We start from the raw sequence: 21658 nt of genomic DNA on the forward strand, positions 1-21658 counted from the left end.
TATTCACTGTATTTATTGATGACTTGGATAGAGAGCCACATATCCAAGTTTGCTGATGACATAAAGATAGGTACCATTCTAACCAGTGTAGATGGGAGCATAAAATTGCAGAGATATTAATAGATTAAGTGAATGGGTAAAAGTGTGGCAAATGGATTTCAGTGTAGGCAAATGTGAGGTCATTCACTTTGGACCTAAAAAGGATAGATCAGAGTACATTCTAAATGATGAAAAGCTCAAAACAATGGAGGTCCAAAGAGAGTTAGGGGTCCATCTACATAGATCATTAAAATGTCATGGAAAGGTACAGAAAATAATCAAAAGGGCTAATGGAATGCTGGCCTTTATATCTAGAGGACTGGAATACAAAGGGGTAGAAGTTATGCTGCAGCTATACAAAGCCCTGGTTAGACTGCACCTGGAGTACTGTGTTCAGTTCTGGGCACGGCACCTTAGGAAGGATATATTGGCTTTGGAGGGAGTGCAGCGTAGATTTACTAGAATGATATCTGGACTCCAAGGGTTAAGTTACGAGGAGAGATTACACTAACTAGGGTTGTATTCCCTGGAATTTAGAAGATTAAGGGGTGATTTGATCGAAGTTTTCGAGACATTAAGGGGAACTGATAGAGTAGATAGAGAGAAACTATTTCCGCTAATTGTGGGTCCAGGACTAGGGGACATAGCCTAAAAGTTAGAGCCAGGACTTTCAGGAGTGAATTTAGGAAACACTTCTACACGCAAAGGTGGTAGAAGTTTGGAACTCTCTTCCGCAAACAGCAGTTGATGCTAGCTCACTTGTTAATTTTAAATCTGAGATTGATAGATTTTTGTGAACCAAAGGTATTAAGGGATATGGGACTAAGACGGGTGTATGGAGCCGGGTCACAGATCAGCCATGATCTCATTGAATGGCAGAACAGGCTCGAGGAGCTAAATGGCCTACTCCTGTTCCTACAAATATTGCCTTTATGTATTAAAACTGAATAGAAGTGTATTTCAGAATGGGCTATAGTTGTTGAAGATGTAAAGTTACAGTTTAGTACTAAACAGGAAAATAGACTTGATTTTAAAACTCTTACAATTTTCTTCCCCTCCCCCTGCAATTAACCAGTTACCAAAGCAGCTCTTAGGTAGCCATCAGGGGGTGCGTGAGATTAGCAAGGACTGACCGGGCACTCCATCCTTTGCCTAGTCTCCACTCAATATGTACGCAGAATAAATATGCTAAGATTGGGATCTCCCTTTGTGAGGAAATATAAATCAGACATGATCTAATTGGCAGAACAGGCTCGAGGGGCTGAATGGCCTACTCCTGTTCCTATGAAATCATGGGTGTGTCCACGTTCTACCAACTGTGATACCCTTAACAACAATATTTTTCTTTCTGCTTTGTACGTTTGAGGGCAGTGCTTTGATCTTAAGGGGAATGGATGTTAGTGTTGGGGGAATAAAGTGAACCTTCATTGTTAAGCGCACATCATCATCATCATGAAACAATACTGTGCGAGGTATGGCAGAGCAAAACTCCTTCAAGTCTCTTGCAACAGTTGGCCTTGAATTTAACCTCTGATTTCATGAAGAATCCTTACAGCTAGCAGATCTGAGTTGGAGTGAAATTCACATTGTAAGAGTGAAAGGACACAGCCATCCAGTACCTCTGATTGAGCCATTTTTACTCTTGGTGAATTTTTGTGCTTATCGAGGTGAGATGTGAGTGGAAGAGAACGATGCACTTTTTCACTTTAGGGATCAAGATCTCGTGGCATTATTTGAAGAAGAGCAGAGGCGTTCTCCCTGGTGTCCTGGTGAATACTTACCCCTCAACCAGCATCACTAAAATAGATTATCTGGTCATTTATCTCATTGCTGTGTGTGGGACCTATCTCTGCGCAATATGGCTGCCGCATTTGCCAACAATACAACAGTGATTACACTTTAAAAGGTGCTTCATTGTATGTAAAGCGCTTCAGGACATAAATGCAGATTTGTTCGTTCTTATTATACCATAACCCTAACATCAGAGGAGCCCTTCACCCCCACTATGCTAGTATGAATTTATCATATTTCCATTTCATGGTCTTTCTAAGTTAAACTATCAGTTTGTACCAGTTAGTGCTGAATTATGGTTGCCTTCGTGTTTGGATTCAGACCCACTAGGAACTGCCTTGAGATTCGCGCAAATTCACTTTCACAGTTTACAGGGAGAGTAAACTGTCAGCTCTTGTCCTTCTAGCTTATCTTTTTGTCTCCTAAAATTTAATGAAGGGTTAATCTTTTGTCGATATTTGGTATTGATCAATAACAAGTAGTCTATGGCTGAGTGGAAGCAATTTTTCTATGTTTAATGCTGCACACCGAGAATTCTTTTTTCTTTTTTTTCTGTCTATCTCTTAGGAACACAGGATGTCTCACAGTCTATGACATCCCCTGGGCTTGCTTCAAGTTCCAGTGGTAAACATGAAATGACACTGACAATTAATAATTCTAATCTCAGCCAGGTACTAGCGCAGGCTACCAATGCCACGTGTGCCAATCCAACAGGAACACCGCAAGAGATAACACTCACAATATCAGGTTTGTATTAGATGTGAAGGGACTTGTTACAAAGCTAGATGATTGTTCATTCAGTGGTCACTTTATCAACACTGCATTATAAATACGTAAGTGAGTAACTCTCTATCATGCTGCAACACATAATCTGGTTCATTTTGCCATTTGCATAGCTGTATGTATCAAACATCAAAATCAGGAGCAGTTTAGCAAACAATTTGAAATTAAGGCGAAAATCTAATTTGTATAAAATAAAACATATGGAAAATAAAGATAGGTTAATAGCTGACTGGCAGTGAGTTACAGTAAATAACTCGAGCACTTCCGATAATGATATAAATCATGAGTTCAGACGCCTCAGTAGACCCAGAACACACTGAAACATTTATTATTTCTAATGTAGTTATCTTCCCACTATTATGTGGCAGGTTTGCTGAGCTAGTTACCGGTGCTGTGACATTAGTAAAGCCCTCCTTGAAATATCAATGTACCAGGTCAGGATTGATAACCCTGGATTAGATTCTTAAACTTCACTCAATTGCCTTTGAGGGTTGGGGAGAAGTTTCAGCAAGTTTTGTTCACTTTGAGTTTGTGACCAAGCAAAGATTCAACTCCATTGGGAGATTGCTTGGGTGGCAAGACTCTTACGAATGTGCAGGTAGTTTGTGGCCATTATAAGAAGCAGACTTCAGGGAGATTTTCCTAGATCTCCTGCACGCAGCAAATATCGCAAAATCAGGCAGGTTGGTGTACACACCTGTAAATAAACCTGCCCGATTTTCCTTACATTTAAATTAACGAAGGAAAATCAGGCGGGTTCCTTTACAGTTGTGTTCTCCAATCTACAACATTTTATGATGCTCATTGCCTCTCTGTGTCCCAGGCATAGCAGCATTGTAAACTACTTTATAAAGATCAAGATTACAATTTTGCTACACCTACTGCACCAAGGAAATCTTTGCCTATATTATGAAAGGGTGTCAAGGTTAAGTAATGCATGTAAACTACAAAAGTAGGTTTACAACATTATTTGAAACTCATTGATACCATTGAATCTCCTTCCTAACTTTGTCATTGTACATATAAAACAGAAAGGCACAGTAAAGGAAATTGCATGTTTTAACAAACTGGATGTTTTTTAAATACAAAACAATAGCATCAGTGTATGAATATAGTGCAGTGGAACTCTATTTAGTGAAAGTTCATTTCCCTTGACAAAATGTCACCTTGATACATCAAGAACTAGCTGATTGATAGCAGAGAAAGCAGCTGATGCAAATTCAGTTGCAGTAAATGGTTTGAGTTAAAGTTAGTGCATTCTTGATGTTGGCATAAGGACGGTTTCATTGAAAGTACTGTATTCTCTGTTTTGTCAAGTAGCAAGTCAAACTTAAAACTGATTTGCATCTATTTTGAAAAGGATTGTAATTCTAATGTTGACTATTTTCTATAGTTGAACTAAAATTCCTAAAGTGTAAATTAGACAGGCTGTTACTGATTCCATTAGAGATAAAATAGTTTGTAACTGGAAGCGCTGATTTCCATTTAGAAAGCGCAGTGCTAAAAGAAGAGTACATGAATTTTCACTAAAGCGGGTAGTAACTTAAGAATTGTTATTACTCATTTGGTTACACAGTAAATGAATTGGGTCATTTGGAATATTTTCACAACCTCTGAGTTCACTTGAATAGTTGTAATTATCAAATTGCACTTCTGTTCTGTTAAGGTTGTTGGGGTTATTCATTAACTGGGAGGACTGCCAAGTACAGCTTTTAACCTGACGCTTGTACATTAATGTGAACACTTAATGTTAAATCAGCATCGTATTTGCTAGCTTCCTCCAACTTTCCATATCTTTAATCGTGAGACGTGAGCCCTGATTTTACGAGCATGGCAAAAATGAGGTTGATCTGGCCCATGGTGCGGTCTTGCCTGTTTTTGCAGCTCACATGGTGGACCACCATGATTTATAGGGGCAGCAATCCCTCTCCTAATTTGAATAGGCTACGGGCACATGAAAAGCTTGGCCTGAAGCACACTTAATTGGGAAGGCAGCGGCCCTTAAAGGGTTTAAAGCTTGTGGCGGTGGCATAAAAGTGGACTAGCTGACAACAAAAGCAAGCAGAGCAACAATGTTCCTTTTGGTGCTGAAGAGCTGGAAGGCCTGCTGTAGGCAGCACTCCTATTTGGAACTGAAGGCCACCCTCGAACAATAAGTGCAAGCTGCATAGGGAAAAAAAAAGAAAGACTCCCATTTATAGAGCACCTTTCACGACCTCAGGGCGTCCCAAAGCACCTTACAGCCAATGAAATACTTTTGAAGTATTGTCACTGTTGTAATGTGAGAAGCACAGCAGTCAGTTTGCGCACAGCAAGCTCCCACAAACAACAATGAGATAATGACCAGATAATCTGTTTTTAAGTGATGATGGTTGAGGAATAAATATTGGCCATGACACCGGGGGGCAGCTCCCCAGCTCTTCTTTGAAAGAGCACCTTGGAATCTTTTACGTTCATCTGGGAGGGCAGACAGGGCCTTGGTCTAACGTCTCATCTGAAAAAGGGCATCTCTGACAGTGTAGCACTCCCTCAGTACTGCACTGGGAGTGTCAGCCTAGACTTTGTGCTCAAGTGACTGGAGTGGGACTTGCACCTACAACCTTCTGACTCAGAGATGAGTATGCTTACACTGAGCCACGGCTGACAGGGAGGGTGATCACCCACTCCCTCCTGCTCCAGGTCAGTATAGTCACCCAGGTGCCTCATGGCTGCAAATGCGGAAGACATTTGCTGGTATCAAGAAGGAGGCATAGGTATATGTGCTCTGCGCTTTTGTACACGTTTCTTTTGGGGCCTCAAAAGCAGGGCAGAACCCTAAGTTGGAAACTCCACACCCTCTGGGAGGTAGTATATAAAGCATTGTACTCAAAAATTCCCCCTTTGCACATGCGCTTTTCATTGTGGCAATGCTGACAGCACACTTTTTAGATTGCTCAGGTTTCCAGCCCAAGATGCTTCTCTGCTATTAGGAGTTTTCTCACTGGGGTTTGAAATTAGGGATTTAAAAATTAGCACTGGTCACCTAAGAGTCGAGCCAACCCGCCCATCGAAGTAATGCAGTCACCATTGTTACACATTGAAGACATTGTGGCTGCTTCATGGGTGACAGCCACTGGTGTAATTAATAGACATTAATTGAGTGCAAACTCTTTCTGTTCATGTAGGCCATATGTTGAAATGAGCCCTGATGCTCATGTGTGCCATCTTGCAGTCAAGGTAACTGTGCCCTGTCCATCTGAGGCCTCCTTTCCACAGCAAAAGGAGGTGTTACCCCCTTTCAAACATAGGATTTGTCACGTGCTTTGATGCAGGTGTACACTGTAGACTTCGGGTGAGGCTCCACCCAGACTGGTCACCTCACCCATGTAAAGCAAACGCATCAGGAGTTTGATGTGGCTGATGTCTCTGGGATTGCTTGAAAGGATCTGGCGGCATGAATGCTTCGTGATATGGGAAGCTGCACTTCTACAGGAAGAGCTGTCCCTCTTTCAGAGGTGGTCGGCAGGTCATCCTACAGCAGATTGTGCAACTGCGTGGCAGCCTATTTTGTAAAGCAGAGATGGCAAAGTTGGGTCTCCTCTGAGATGTCCCGGTAGGTGTGCAGGAGTCTGTCAGCACAGGTCCAGGTAGTGACGAGGTATCATTGCACCTGCATTTGTTATCCTTCACATCTTTCTCATCTAAATCATGCAACAATATAGGAACCCCCTAAGAAATTCCCATTGTATGGTGTGATTTAAATGGTAGCAGCAACTAAGAATCACAAAGGGAAGTAAACCCCAAAAATAGCAGACTTTCAATGTGCCAATTTTCTACAGATGGGGTGCCCGGTGAGGGCGGGGCCTCTCCTGAAGTTGGGAGGTGAGACCAACTTTGAATAAATATACAATGTTAATGAGGCTCCTGTTTGCTGATTGTGACACCATCGTGTCTTTGCTCATGGCTTATTGACAAAAATAAGATAAGTTAACGTCACAGATCTTGATGAGATTTCACTGGCATTATCCCACTTTTTCCTTTCAAAGATGGTTTTAATGGAAGATGGTGGTAGTGCTGTTGAAAATTGGGAGACGGGGTCTGTAGGCAAGGTGGCCGTTTGTGTATGTGTGTTTTCTGTTTTTGCATATACTTCATTTCTGAAAGCTGCAAATTACAGAAAGAAAAAACCATCACAATTGAATACCATGCATCTCATTATTAATTTAAGGCAAATATTTCATTTCACAGATCTAGCTAGCTGATATTTACATTGAAACTAACCTTAAAAATCTTGTATAATTCGGAATATCTTGCCGACAAATGAGAATTTCCTGTTAACAAGTGCCAATGCACCAATGCCAAATATCTTTGGAGCAGAAACGCATATTGCTTTCAACAAATATAGGGGTAAATTGTCATCTTCAGCGGTGGAATTCAGGAGCTCCTCTTCCCCCTCCCCCCATGATTTTCCATCCATTCATTTTAATGGACAGAAAATATAAAAGCACTTACGGAAATCTTTCATAGTGTTTAGACACCACCATGTTCTGATTGAGGGTATGCAGCCAAAATATTAATCTGTCCTTTCTCATTACAGAACCCATGTATTTCCAGCAATTTCTGCTTTTATTTCAGATTTCCAGCATTTACTGTTTTCTTTTTATTACCACTGTGTTTTATATCATCACACAGACTGCAGAAATAACTGTAGATTCCCCACTGTCAGGCTATATGCAGTCAAGACATTCATTACCATACAGTTCTGGTAAATTCACGAGAAAGGTGTCAAAGTGCTTCCATTGTATTATACCGAGTTAACCAGAGAATGATTTTAAAAAACCATTGCAACAATAAATTTGCTGTAAAATATTAATTTTTAATTGTTTTTGTTTGCAATTCATTAAAGTGATATCTTTTTGCCTTAAATATAATTCTTTAGCTTATGTTTTATATGCACTAATCTGTGATAGAATACCACATAATCGTCAGGGTTTATTGACTGCACATAAGAAAGACATTAACTCTTTCTGTAGTTTCCACAACTAACAGAAGAGAACATTAAACAAAATTAATGAATATTGAAACAATTTGATCTATCTGACTAAATTCTGCAATCTAAAATAAATTGTTAATTTCAGGCTGTTTATACAGCTGCATTATAAAGCTGTAAAATTGAAACTTAGACAAAAGGCATATATTAGGAAAGCGAAGAGGAATTACAAAATTAAATTATCAAGGAATATAAAAAGAAGTGGTAAAGTATTCTACAGACACATAAATAACAAAAGAAAAACCAGGATAGGGCCACTAAGGGATACACAAGGTAAACTCACAGGTAATGGCAGAAATATTGAATAGTTACTTTGCCTCAGTATTTACCAAAGAGACTAACAAGGTGGGTATAACATTAGAAGAGGAGACCCAAAAAGGTATAAAGATATTAAGATAGAAAGGGGGGAGATAATTGATAAACTAATCAAACTTAGAGAGGATAAAACTCCAGGTCCAGATGGATTGCATCCGTGCATATTAAAAGAAATTAGGGAAGAGATAACAGAGGCACTATTACATCCATATAATAATTCATTAGAAAAGGGAATAGTGCCAGAGGACTGGCAGACAGCTGATGTTATTCTAATATTTAAAAAGGAGATAGAACAAGTCCAGGGAACTACGGACCAGTTAGCTTAACGTTGGTGGTAGGAAAGATAATGGAATCTTTACTCAAAGATGTAATAGAAAAACATCTAGAAACTGAAAATATAAGAAAGAGTAGATAAGGGTAATGCAGTAGATGTAATATATTTGGATTTTCAAAAGGCCTTTGATAAGGTACTGCATTGCAGACTCACGATTAAGGTTAGAGCACGTGGAGTCAGGGGACAGGTAGCAGAATAGATAGCAAGTTGGCTACAAAACAGAAAACAGAGAGTAGGGATTAAGGGTATCTACTCAGACTGGGAAAAGGTGGGAAGTGGTGTTCGGTGCTGGGACCACTGTTCACAATTAACATCAACAATTTGGAATCAGAAGTACAATTTCAAAATTTGCAGACGATGCAAAATTGGGGGATGTAGTTAATGCAAAGGAAGAATGCATTAAAATGCAAGAAGACATTAATGAACTTGCAGAATGGGCATGTAATTGGCAAATGAATTTCAACATAGATAAATGGGAAGTAGTGCATTTTGGTAGGAAGAATAAGGAGGCCACCTATTGCTTGGATGATAGTCTAAATGGGGTAGAGGAGCAAAGGGATCGCGGGATACAGATACACAAATCACTAAAAGTAGCGACGCAGGTTAATAAGGCCATAAAAAAGTCAAATCAAGCTCTAAGGTTCATTTCTAGAGGGATAAAATTGAAAAGCAGAGAAGTTATGTTAAACTTGTAGAGAACCTTGGTTAGATCACACTTGGAGTATTGTGCACAGTTCTGGTCTCCATATTATAGAAAGGATATAGAGGCATTGGAGAAGGTGCAAAAAAGATTCACAAGGATGACACCAGAACTGAGAGGATATCCTTATCAGAAAAGACTAAACAGGCTGAGGCTCTTTTCTCTAGAAAAGAGAAGGCTGAGAGGTGACCTAATAGAGGTCTTTAAAATTATGATGGGGTTTGATAGGGTAGATGTAGAGAAGATGATTCCACTTGTGAGGGAGTCCAAAACTAGGGACCATAAATGTAAGATAATCACTAATAAATCCAATAAGGAATTCAGGAGAAAGTTCTTTGCCCAGAGAGTGGTTAGAATGTGGAAATTGCTAACACGTGGAGTAGTTCGAGGTGAATAGCATAGATGCATTCAAGAGGAAGCTAGATAGATAAGTACATGAGGGAGAAAGGAATGGAAAGATATGTTGATTGGGTTAGATGAAGTGGGGAGGGAGGATGCTTGCGCGGAGCATAAACGCTGGCATGGACCAGTTGGGCCGAGTGGCCTATTTCTGTGCTGTAAATTCTATGTAATACATAGATGTTATAAAAAAGAGAGATGAAGTAGGGTGGGAGGAGGCTCGTGTGGAGCATAAACACTGGCACAGACCAGTTGGGCCGAATGGGCTGTTTCTGTGCTGTAAATTCTGTGTAATTCTTTAACAATACTCTGACGGGATCCTTTAATTCTTTGAAAAGTGGAATATATCAGTAGGGATTGCGAGATAGTTATTGGAAGTATCCTAAAGGGATTTTACAGTTGTTTCTGATTTATGGATGCCAAAAGTGAACTTCGACATAGCCGAACAGACCTTACACTGTATCATAACAAAGCCTGTAAGTTTGCAATCCCAATGTAAACACCTGCCCAAGAACTTGCAGAAAATACTGAGAAGGTCTACATATTTAAGAGAAAGAATGGATAATACCAAAGTGAAATAAGTATGAATACACTGAGTTATGTTTGGTAATCAGCCTGTAAACATTTATTTTGTAAAGATGGTACAGTTTTCTTTTCATCGACATTGCTTTAAGTGGATTTATGGAGGAGAAAAATGTTGGTTTATTGAGATTTAGGTAAATATAAAAAACCACTGCTACATTATCTTGAACTTTTTAAAGTGAGTTTTTTTTTAAATTCCAAACCATTTCTTTCCCTATCAGGTCAAGATATCATCCAGCAGCATAGCAGTACTGGTAATGGTGAAATGAATGGAGGGATCCGATTGGGAACATCAATGAATAGCCAACCTAGTGCTGCCACATTGACCATCAGCAATGACCAGCTCCTCAATCAGGAAACCACGCTTAACACAAGTAATGCCAACATACCAGGTCAGTAATAGATGGACAGGGGAGGGGCTGAGGCGTTTCAGCAATCCTTTTATCGGCAATATACTTCTGACACTATCTGCATAAAAGTTTTTTTTAATTTAAGCAGATACATGCATATTGTTATTATGTACTTAAATTGCACACATGGCTTGTATCAGGGCATGAAGTACCACTATGCTTTATTTCACACCTTCGAACAGTGCAGTTTGTAAACTGGAGCTATTTTGATTGTTTTAACCCTAACGGTCTGTTGTCAAGGGAAAAAATGTATTTTGTTAGCCACAGTGTAGTGAGTAATTGCCAGACAATATAATATCACTGTTCTTATAGAACTACCACACAGGATCTTGTCCAAGAACAAAGATGTGCTGATTCTTATTACACAGTTGTGATAAGCCAATAACAATTTAATGATTTAATCCAATACTAGAGTACTGTTACAAGTTGGCAGGGAGTTATTCAACGAAAGCTGTAGCCACTATGTGGACTAATTTTAAGTATGTAGTCTTCCAAGGACTACTGGTTGGAATTAACTGCTAACAGTAAAATTCTGTTTGATAGACATTTTCTGGTTTTTGTTGTAGCTGTTAAATCGGATCTCCTCCTCTTCTCCTAAAGGGGAATGTTCTGGGAATGTGAATATAGTACACAGAAAAATGAATGAATGAAGAATAAAGGTAGATTGCTCACCATATGTGCTTTGTTTGACAGAGATACTGAAACTGATTCAACATTGGCTTTACTTCCTTTACAGGGCTGAGTTCAACTGCAAACAGTTTGGCATCTTCCCTTGCTACATCCCTTTCTCAAGCTACTGTCCCTACCCAGAACCTTGTGATGTCATCTGCTAATGTGGGTGGGGAAGGCAGTGTTACTCTTACTCTGACTGACACCCAAAGCATGCTGTCTGGTAGTCTAGACACAGTCACACTCAACATAGCTGCTCAGGTAAGGCCGAACCAACAGAACACCTCTATACATTAAAATGTTCATCATTGTAGACTTTTAAAGTTTTCATTTAACAGTTAAGGCCCACCCTAGGATTTATGATGGGCTTTCTGGCCCGTGATCTGTGGATCCACTTGTAACTGTATCGAACCCAAGTTCTCCTGCAGAGAATATCAGCACCATTTCTATAGATGTGGTAAGAGCGTTTTCTTGGTGCCATTCCTGGTAAAGGGGCATATGGATTGAGCTGAGTGTCTCAAAGTAACGTAGAAAGGCAAATGAACTTCTCCAAATTAGAAGATGAAAGTGACTGTGGGGGGAGGGATTGATTTGTATGGGGGCTTCCATTCCAGCTTCAGTGGCAGCCTTCATCTCAGTATAGGTCAACAAACTATGGATTATTGTGTTTGGTATGCAGATAGGACAGTTCCAAAGATCCATCCATTATTTTGTTAGTGATTCACTTGTCTCCAGTGTTGAAGTTTCATCCACCACCTCGTGTTTCTTCCTTTGGAAGAGCATATTGTAAAAGCCCAGTTGAGATTGAACCCATTACCTCATCAGTGGACAGTGTATTAATAATAGGAAGGGTGACATAGAAAATTGTGGAGTAAAACTGAAGTTATATGCTGAGGATTTTAAACTTTCTAACATCTTAATTACAATTAAAATGTTAAAAGGTTCAAAATCCTTAAGCATATAACTTGTAAGAATTTTAAAAAGCTTGGTGCAGGAATCACTTTGCAATCAAAAGCACAGAACTTGGTGTGATGAATGGTCACAGGACATGGGTATGGTTTAAACAAAATTGCAACTTGACTCTACATTTCATACACATTCATGAGGAAAATGCAGAGCCATCAACACCGGGTGATATATATGACCACAAAGTCAGAGATTGCAGATCCATTTAAACATAGAATCAAAGAATTATGCAGCACAGGAGGAGGTCATTCGGCCCATCGTGCCTGTGCCGACTCTTTGAAAGAGCTATCCAATTAGCCTCACTTCCCTGCTCTTCCCCCGTAGCCCTGCAAATTTTTTCTTTTCAAGTATTTACCAATTCCCTTTTGAAAGTTATTATTGAATTTGCTTCCACTGCCCTTTCAGGCAGTAGATTCCAGATCATAACAACTCGCTGCACAAAAAATTTCTATGTACATATGGATCTGTATTTATTTTGAAGAGTGAGATGCCTCAGACTAATTCAAAATGAACCTAATTTAAAAGAGTGAAACTTGACAGGTTTGAAATGGCATTTGGCTTTTCATACTGGTATAAAGAAACATGGAAAGGCTGCATGTTAGACATTTTTTAGAGAAAAAAAAATTGCCAATAAAGCCCTTGGTGCAGCACTGAGTGGGTTACCACACTGACCCCATGAAGCAGCTTAGAATCATACCATGGTTACAGCACAGAAGGAGGCCATTCAGCCCATTGAGCCTGTGCCAGCTCTTTGTAAGAGCAATCCAGCTAGTCTCTTTCCCCATAGCCCTTCAAGTATTTATCCAATTCCTTTTTGAAAGCCACAATTAAATCTGCTTCCACCACCCTTTCAGGCAGCATATTCCAGATCATAACTATTTGCTGCGTAAAAAAGCTTTATAAGTATAGAAGTGAGCTGAGGGAGATGAACTCAATTTAAATATTAAGCCCCATTTGTCTTATTTTAAGAAAGGAATTTCAGGATAACAAAATGATTTACAAAAAAAGATAGACACAGACCTGATTCACAACAATAATTGTACAGATCAGATGGGTATACAGACTCAGTTAATAACGTCTCATAACAGTAATGTTCAACTACAGAAGACTGTAGTTGAATTCTAATGGTTTTGCAGACAGCGGTGTGCTGTTTTAGAATGGGACTTATCTACTACAGGTATTTTAGAATATCAATGTCCTGTCTTTTAAATGCTTTATTGATGCTTTCTTTATAAAGTTGCAAAATTTTCCTCTGCTGCTTGCTGGAAGTTAATAGCAAAAGATTAAAGCATTGTTTTTAAACTGTAGCGAAACCTCTAATTTAGAGTACATTGGCTGAATTGAAAATTAAATGGTGTTATCAACAAGACTATTGTGAAAAGTAGAGCAAAATATTTGAATTCTATTGGATTTGCAGTTGCAATAATGTCTGGTAATCTGATCTTCTTTTCCTCTTCAAAATCAGGGGCAACAATTTCCATCAGTGGTTCCTGATTCAGCTCTTCAGGGCCAAACAGGATCAACTCATCAGCAGGTTATATTGGTGAGTCAGGCCCCACAAGACTCATCTGGTACGCAAGAAGAGGCTGGCTCGTACCAGGTACAGAAGAGTGACTTAAATTGTATAACAAAGTTAAATATGGGATTTTGTGTATCTGACTCCACTGCTGTTAGTACTTTAATACTGAGATGAATTAGAATCATAGAAAGGTTACAGCATGGAAGGAGGCCCATCGAGTCCGTGCCGGCTCTATGCAAGAGCAATCCAGCTAGTCTCACTCCCCCGCCCTATACCCATAGCCCTGCAATTTTTTTCTTTTCAAGTACTTATCCAGTTCCCTTTTGAAAGCCATGATTGAATCTGCCTCCACCACCCACTTAGGCAGTGCATTCCAGATCATAACTACTCGCTGTGTAAAAAAGCTTTTCCTCATGTCACTTTTGGTTCTTTTGCCAATCACCTTAAATCTATGTCCTCTGGTTCTTGACCCTTCTGCCATTGGGAACAATTTCTCTCTATCTACTCTGTTTAGACCCTTCATGATTTTGAGTATCTCTATCAAATCTCCTCTCAACCTTCTCTGTTCCAAGGAGAACAATCCCAGCTTCTCCAGTCTATCCACATAACTAAAGTCCTTCATTCCTGGAATCATTCTAGTAAATCTCTTCCGCACCCTCTCTAAGGCCTTTACATCTTTCCTAAAGTGTGGTGCCTAGAACTGGACACAATACTCCAGTTGTGGCTGAACCAGTGTTTTATAAAGGTTCATCATGACTTCCTTTTTGTACTCTATGCCTCTATTTATAAAGCCCAGGATCCTGTATGCTTTTTTAACCGCTTTCTCAACCTGCCCTGCCACCTTCAATGATTTGTGTACATATACCCCCAGATCTCTCTGTTCCTGTACTCCTTTTAGAATTGTGCCCTTTGGTTTATATTGCCTCTCCTCATTCTTCCTATCAAAATGTATCACTTTGCATTTTTCTGCGTTAAATATCATCTGCCGTGTCTCCGCCCATGCCACCAGCCTGTCTATGTTCTCTTGAAGTCTATCACTATCGTCCTCACTGTTCACTACACTTCCAGGTTTTGAGTCATCTGCAAATTTTGAAATTGTGCCCGGTACATCCAAGTCCAAGTCATTAATATATATCAAGAAAACCAGTGGTCCTAATACCGACCCCTGGGGAACACCCTGTATACCTTCCTCCAATCCGTAAAACAATCGTTCACTACTACTCTCTGTTTCCTGTTACTTAGCCAATTATTCCACCTCTTCTGGTAAATGTAATTTAGGATCTAATTCTAGAATGAATTACTGTGAGGAGCAGTGTGGTTTGGGTTGCTAAGCTTTTTATACATTACTATGTTATTCCTAACAGTTTGAGCAGAGAGCACGTTGCAGTGTGAGGTAGGAATAGAGATTTAGAAAACAGGAGTTTAGCTGGAGTGAGAATTAGGAGCAGAGGGAGAAGGAGGAACAGAGTAGTTTAATTGAAATTTAAGTAGATAAAGAATATGAACTTATCTATAACGTTTATAGAGAGAATGCAGCACAGGAAGAGACAAAGATGTGCGGTTTCTGCAGGATGTGGGAGTTTTGACGAACAGATGTTGACTCTAGCAAACACATCTGCAGGAAGTGACTTCAACTGAAATCACTTGAGCGCAAGTGTTTAGAACTTGAGGCAGAGATAGAGACAGTACGACATATTGGGAGGGATAGATCTCTCAACTAAAGTTTTTTTTAAAAAAGTGTGGCAAGTTTTTACCCATCGGTCCAGAACAGTAGTTACTACACTGATACATCTACAGTTCAAGTGTCAGAAGACTAAGCTTTTTGACAAACTGCCAACATCTGAGATGTTAATGACAAATACAAAACTCATTGCGCTAGAAATTGGATCGCACACGTAAATGGGCACAAAGGGAGCAGGGTGAGCGCTGCACGTGTCTGTACACGTGGTCCCAGTAAGAGATAGGCCAGAAGTTAAGCAGCAGACTAAAAGGTCAAGCCAGCAACTAACCTGTATCCAGTGGATGAGCCCTTCAAATAGCGCTGCTGAAGGGTCCTTGCTGCCTGTTAGCGCCACAAGTTGCTAAGCGAGGTTCTCACGTTTTTAGATGAGATGTTAAACTGAGACCCAGTCGGCCGGTTGAGGTAGACGCAAAAGATCTCATACCGCTAGTCAAAGAAGAACAGGGGGATTTTTCCCAGTGTCCTAGTCAACATTCCTCAATAGCCACCAAAATATCTTATTTGCTGTTTGTGGGACCTTGCTATGTGGAAATTGGCTGCGCATTTGCTTACATGACAGTGCCTACATTTTAAAAGCAATTCATTGGCTTTGGCCCGTCCTGAAGATGTGAAAGGTGCTGTATAACTGCAAGTTCTTTCTTTAAATGTTATTCAACATAATTCCAATTCCCCCAGTGGCTCAGTTGATTTACACAAGAGAGTAGTTGTGCCATAAACACAAGTTTAATTTCTGAGTGTTGAGTGAACTAATCTCAGCCGGGGAGGCAGCAACATGCGAACAGCTGCCCTCAGTACCGTAGGGTTAGGCAGGGGGGGCGATCAGCCAGGGTTCTCCTGTTTACTACCCAGCAACCCTGGCTGGCAGTGCAGCTGTGATGTCCCCAGTCTCAAATGACCGGAAAATATTCGCGTTTAGGCCACGCAAGAAGAATAGCCATTTGGGTGAGATACCAGAGGGTGCCCATTGAACTGTACAACAGCAAGGAGTCAACACCTTCAGGATAGTAAAGGGGAAGGGAATAAAACTGCCAGAAAAAATGTAAGCCATCAAACAATAGATTAGATGTTGGGCTACTCCATCACTTGCCTGCAGACCCATGGCTGCACATTTAATTTCCCTTCATTCTTGCCAGTCACCTCTTAGCCACCTTAAGTGTCAGCTGTGACTCATTTGGTAGCACTCGGTGCTTCTGAGTCAGAAGGTTGTGGGTTCAAGTCCCACCCCAGAGACTTGAGCACGTTATCTGGGTTGACACCTCAGTGCAGTACTGAGGGAGTGTTGCACTGTTGGAGATGCCGTCTTTCGGATGAGACGTTAAACCGAGGCCCTGTCTGCCCTCTCAGGTGAATGTAAAAAATTCCATAGCACTATTTCAAAGAAGAACAGGGGAGTTCTCCCCGGTTATCCCTCAAGCAACATCACTTTTAAAAAAAAAACAGATTTTCTGGTCATTATAACATTACTGTTTGTATGAGCTTGCTGTGTGCACATTGGCTGCCATGTTTCCTGCATTACAACAGTGACTACACTTCAAAAGCCAGTTAAGCGCTTTGAGACGTCCTGAGGTCGTGAAAGGCACTATGTAAATACAAGTCTTTTCTGTTTTTCTCTCTCCTCCAGCTTTGGCAAAGGCTGCAATGGTATGAGAAATGTTTTAAGCCTTTCCAAAGATTTAAGAATATTTGTCCCCCTTTTTTTTTGACACTTCCCTTTAGTTCTTGTGTATCTCTTTAATTTTCACCTACACGCAATTTTATGCCCCTACCACTCGTGTTCGTGAGCTGTCAATAATTACACAGATAGTCAGAGCCAAGAAAATTGCATGCTGTTAGGACGTGACTATTCTGGCAAGATTTGCACCAGGTATTAATCAATTATGAACTGAATTTGCACCTTCTGGTTTAGGTAACTGAGACAACGATTAGTCTTACAGAGGACAGTCAGACAGATGATGAGGGCCAGATAAATCACTGTCCCAATTGTAGCCAGAGCTTCTCTTCAGGCTCCATGCTCCGTCGACATTGCCGAGAAGCTCATGGGGAAGAAAGAGTCCACATATGCAATATCTGCAGCAAAGCCTTCAAACGAGCAGCACATCTCAAGGTAATTGGACAGAATTATCAGTAACATCTTAAATTTGCTACTCGTTGCGAAGTCCTTATTTGGATGTCACCCCATTCTTTCAAGCCTCTAGGTAGTTGCTTGACGGGATCATCTTATTATAATGCTATCTGTCACACACACGGGCCTGCAGTGTACACTTCTAATACTAGAGGGAGTTTTGCAAGCTCCAGAAGCTGCAGATTCTCGTACCTATACCTCCTGCAGCATTGTTCAGACAGCCTCTTAGCTCCAAGACACTGCCAACATTCCTAGCCTTCCTCCTGAATGACAGTGCATTTAACCACTGCTCCATTTTCTTCTTTGCTTGCTTCCGTTTCCCCCCTCTAAGTTTTAAGTAAGTAAACAGAATCGCCCGTAGTGCCCTCTGTGGTAATTTAGTCTGCAGCTATTCACCGTTAGGCTACTCGGCTGAAGTACTGAATAGTTGCTGGTGCCTTTGGAACGATTTCCCAGTAAGAATGCGAAACTTTAGGAAAGGAGAGGAGAAAATCGGAAACAGAGGGGGGAGAATTTTAACTAATGGCCTAAATTAATATGTGAACATTTACTGCACTGGTTGAGTATACAGATAGTCATTAACATTAAAATTATAACATTTTTATTTAAACAAAAATACTAACCATTTTGTTTATTTCTGAATTGGGGGAAGAATTGTTCAAACCCAGCTTTTTTGTAACTGTACTTCCTTTAAGCTTTTGACACAATTTCTAGCAAATAAACATTTTGCTTGATATAGCATCAGAACATCACTTGCATTTCTTTAAGCAGTTATATCTGGTCAGTCCAATGAAGCTGTAAAGATGTTAAATCTCCCCTGTGACACTCTGGATGATGAGTGTCTATTTTAGCTGGGCTATTTGGGGAGGTGCTAAGCAAGGTTGCTTTTCTTGAGAGATGAGCAAGATTTCTGGGAAGCAAACTTCCTATACATCCTCTAGTTACTCGTTATAGAGAGGCTTTAGCAGATGCCTGTGAACCGGATAGCCCCTACCTTCCTTGCTGGGAATGAAACATAGTTTGATGGACCCAAGTAACATTTTTTCCAAGAGCGTGAGTCTTTTTGCAGAACCGTGTCTTATTCTAGTCATTTTTATTTAACTTTCCTTTTAAGTCCCTTTCCATTGTTGCTCTATTTATAGAAATAGTTTCATGTTTTAAAACCTCATTGTGTGGGATCATAATTGGCATCATAATATAAGAATTTTTAGGAACAAGATAGGCAATTTGGCCCAAATAGGAGGACAAAATGACAGCTGGATCATATTGAGTCTGAACTTGGTAGAAGTTTCTACTTCACATTTCCCTATTCCCTTCATGCTCTGATCTGACAGGATGCCTATCGTGGCCTTCTCTAAAAGAGCATAATGACTTTTGAGCCTTTCTCCAACTGGGATGTATTCCCTTGAATTTTGTGCCATCTTGCCAGGCAACCAGAACCATAGCTTTAAGATGCTGTAAATTGATGGAGCACATGTACAGTGACTGAAATGTGGCTAACCTGTGTGTACATAAATGACCTGGCATCATGCAGCTGGGTTGTGTTACAGTGATTTGATGTGCGAAGCACCTGAAAGATGTGGGTATCAAGTCTATCAATTGTACATTGCATCTTGAATGTAAGCCCTGCTGAAATACAGATTTGCATGAGATGCAACAATCGAACTGTAGGGTAATGTGAGGATTTGCAGGGTGGGCAGCAATTATGGAATAAGTAGCAGGCAACATTCTGCAGTCTTGGGTGTTTGACCTGATAAATGGTATTGTTCTTTCCTTGCCATGTTCCTTACCGTGTGCCATCTTCTCCCGCTGCTGTTCCAACATAAGTGCAAACCGATGAGTCTGATCGCCACCTCCTAACAAGCATGGTGTACTGCTGTTCTATGGTGAGGGTGCCCTGAAATACCAAACAGGGCAACCCACCTTGCACCCTCCTCATGCAGCAGTGCAGCCACCAAACGGGTGGTCAATTGCTGCACAGCCCCATCACTTACCCACAAATTCTGACTTGTGCCTGCACATTGAGTTTCATTTCATTTCTACTTCTCTGCATCCCACCCCACCCTCCCACCCACAATCGTCTCAGATGCTGATAAACATTTCAAACCAATTTTGAGCCTTTATAAAGGCTAACTCAATATTTGCCCCTTCTAGGGATCTGCACGCTTGTCAGATTTTCTGCATTCCCTGCTAAGCTAGCGTCCAACACAAAGATAAAGCTTACTCGGGATAGTTATGCAAATGATTGAGCTGATCCCAGTAAATTGCAGGCAGTATGCTCAATGTGTTTCTGTTCAGTTTTGCACTAGTTTCACTTAGCCGGAACTGAAAGAAGTTTCTTCGGCATAGGCACGATGGGCCAAATGGCCTTCCCCTGTGCTGTACCTAATATGATAACACATTTAATGCAGGGATACTAAAAACATGCAACATTACCAGCTAGGCTACCAAACTGCACCTGTCAGTAGGGTTAATTTTACGCATTTACATTACTGATATGGGAGCCTCATCCACTGACAGCACATATCGAAGATTTGCCATGTGTTGATAAAGTTGTACCATAATTATGTATTTATTGTTCATGAAACATTGTAGTATTCATTGATGGGAGTTGTGTAATTGTAAAAGAATAGTAATGTGGTTTTTTTTTAATCAAAGGACCATCTTCAGACCCACCAACCTGGACCTTCACCCAGCAGTCAGAAACCTAAACTATACAAGTGTGAATCCTGCGACAAGGCGTTTGCTAAGCCCAGCCAGCTGGAGAGGCACAATCGCATCCACACAGGTATTCACAAGTTAATATCTATGATATTTTGGACAATCCCACAGTGGTGCTATGGTGGGAAATTTTTCTGAAATAAATTTTGTAAGGTTCATGTTGAAACCTTATTTACAAAGGTTTAAGGGGTGATTTAATAAAGGTGCTCAAAATTATGAGGGAGTTTTGATAGAGTAGATAGGGAGAAACTGTTTCCACTGGCAGGAGGCTGGGTAACCAGAGGACACAGATAAGATAATTGGCTAAAAAGCGAGGGGCAAGATGAGGGGAATTTTTTTTTACTCAGCGAGTTGTTATGATCTGGAATGCACTACCTGAAAGGGTGGTGGAAGCAGATTCAACAGTAACTTTCAAAAGGGAATTGGATAAATACTTAAAAAGGAAAAATGTGCAGGGCAATGGGGAAAGAGCAGGGGAGTGGGACTAAGGAGCCGGCACAGGTGCGTTGGGCCAAATGGCCTCCTTCTGTGCTCTATGATTCTATGATTCTCTTTAATTATAATGAGTTTGCCTTAAAGCTGACTGATAACAGAGCGGCATATTATTTCAGCTCTTAATTTTGTTTTTTAGAGAGAGGATCTGAGGAAGAGAAAAAGAAAGGGGGAGAATTGAACTGTTATATATAAACACGATTTATTTATGAATTTCACTACTTCATTCTGAATTTTAATAACAGAAGTTTATGCATAATTTGGCATGTGCATCATAATCCTTCCATCTGAATTATTATTTACTTGACACAGAGGTTAAACTACACAGGGTAGAGGATGATTGCAGTTCTTACACACTTATTGTGATTACTGAGATCATTTATGGAAATGTTGAAAATATAGAAATTTGGTCATTGCTAGTTCAGAAGCAGTAATTTCTCTTTCTTTTTAAAAAAAAAAGTATTATGGAAGGGGATAGCATAACAATTATAAGGAGGTTGAAAGTACGTCCATCTCTTTGCATGCCCCATAGCCATATTTTATTTGGTTTAGTCTTATCTACTTAAAGGCACATCAACATCTAATTTAATATCTACAATTCTAATAAAGCATGAAATGAGAATTTTAAACATTGCCAAACTTCTCAATTCATCTTTATCCAGTTAGATTGGAACAGAATTGATCTGAATTTGTCAGATGTTTCAAAACTTTATAACAGTGGAGATTAGAACGAGATAAAGAGATTTTCCCAGTATTCATGACATGATGCAACATTTTATTATATTTTCCTTCTTTCTATTTTGTACGAGTCTAAAGATTATATGCATTTGTGCTATAGAATAGGATATTTTCTCGCCTTTTGTATCAGTGTCTGTGCCCAGTATGTCACCTATAGGTCAAATACAGCATAGGTTAGATGCAGAGTATATTTCCTCCCCACTTCCCCTTAACCCTGATGTCAGAAAATAACCACCTTCAATGCCAATGTATCATTTTACCCTTTTTGAGTGACATTGCCAGTTAGTTTGAATATAGATTTGTACTGT

General features: G+C 40.1%; 1 protein-coding gene across 3 annotated transcripts in view; it reads left to right on the forward strand.

Moving 5' to 3' along the window:
- The window catches only part of LOC137320208 (zinc finger protein 236-like), a 174698-nt gene that overhangs the window by 141874 nt on the left and 11166 nt on the right, over nt 1–21658 (forward strand). For 2 of the 3 annotated variants that reach the window (XM_067981938.1, XM_067981939.1), the window contains exons 25-30: nt 2398–2577; nt 10194–10364; nt 11119–11312; nt 13483–13617; nt 17184–17381; nt 20058–20187. In XM_067981938.1, the coding sequence (XP_067838039.1) occupies nt 2398–2577; nt 10194–10364; nt 11119–11312; nt 13483–13617; nt 17184–17381; nt 20058–20187 (1008 nt within the window). The remainder of the gene's footprint in view (nt 1–2397; nt 2578–10193; nt 10365–11118; nt 11313–13482; nt 13618–17183; nt 17382–20057; nt 20188–21658) is intronic. The other variant, XM_067981940.1, reaches the window with a different exon arrangement.

Source organism: Heptranchias perlo, chromosome 3, assembly GCF_035084215.1.
Source record: "Heptranchias perlo isolate sHepPer1 chromosome 3, sHepPer1.hap1, whole genome shotgun sequence".
Classification (NCBI taxonomy): Eukaryota; Metazoa; Chordata; class Chondrichthyes; order Hexanchiformes; family Hexanchidae; genus Heptranchias; species Heptranchias perlo.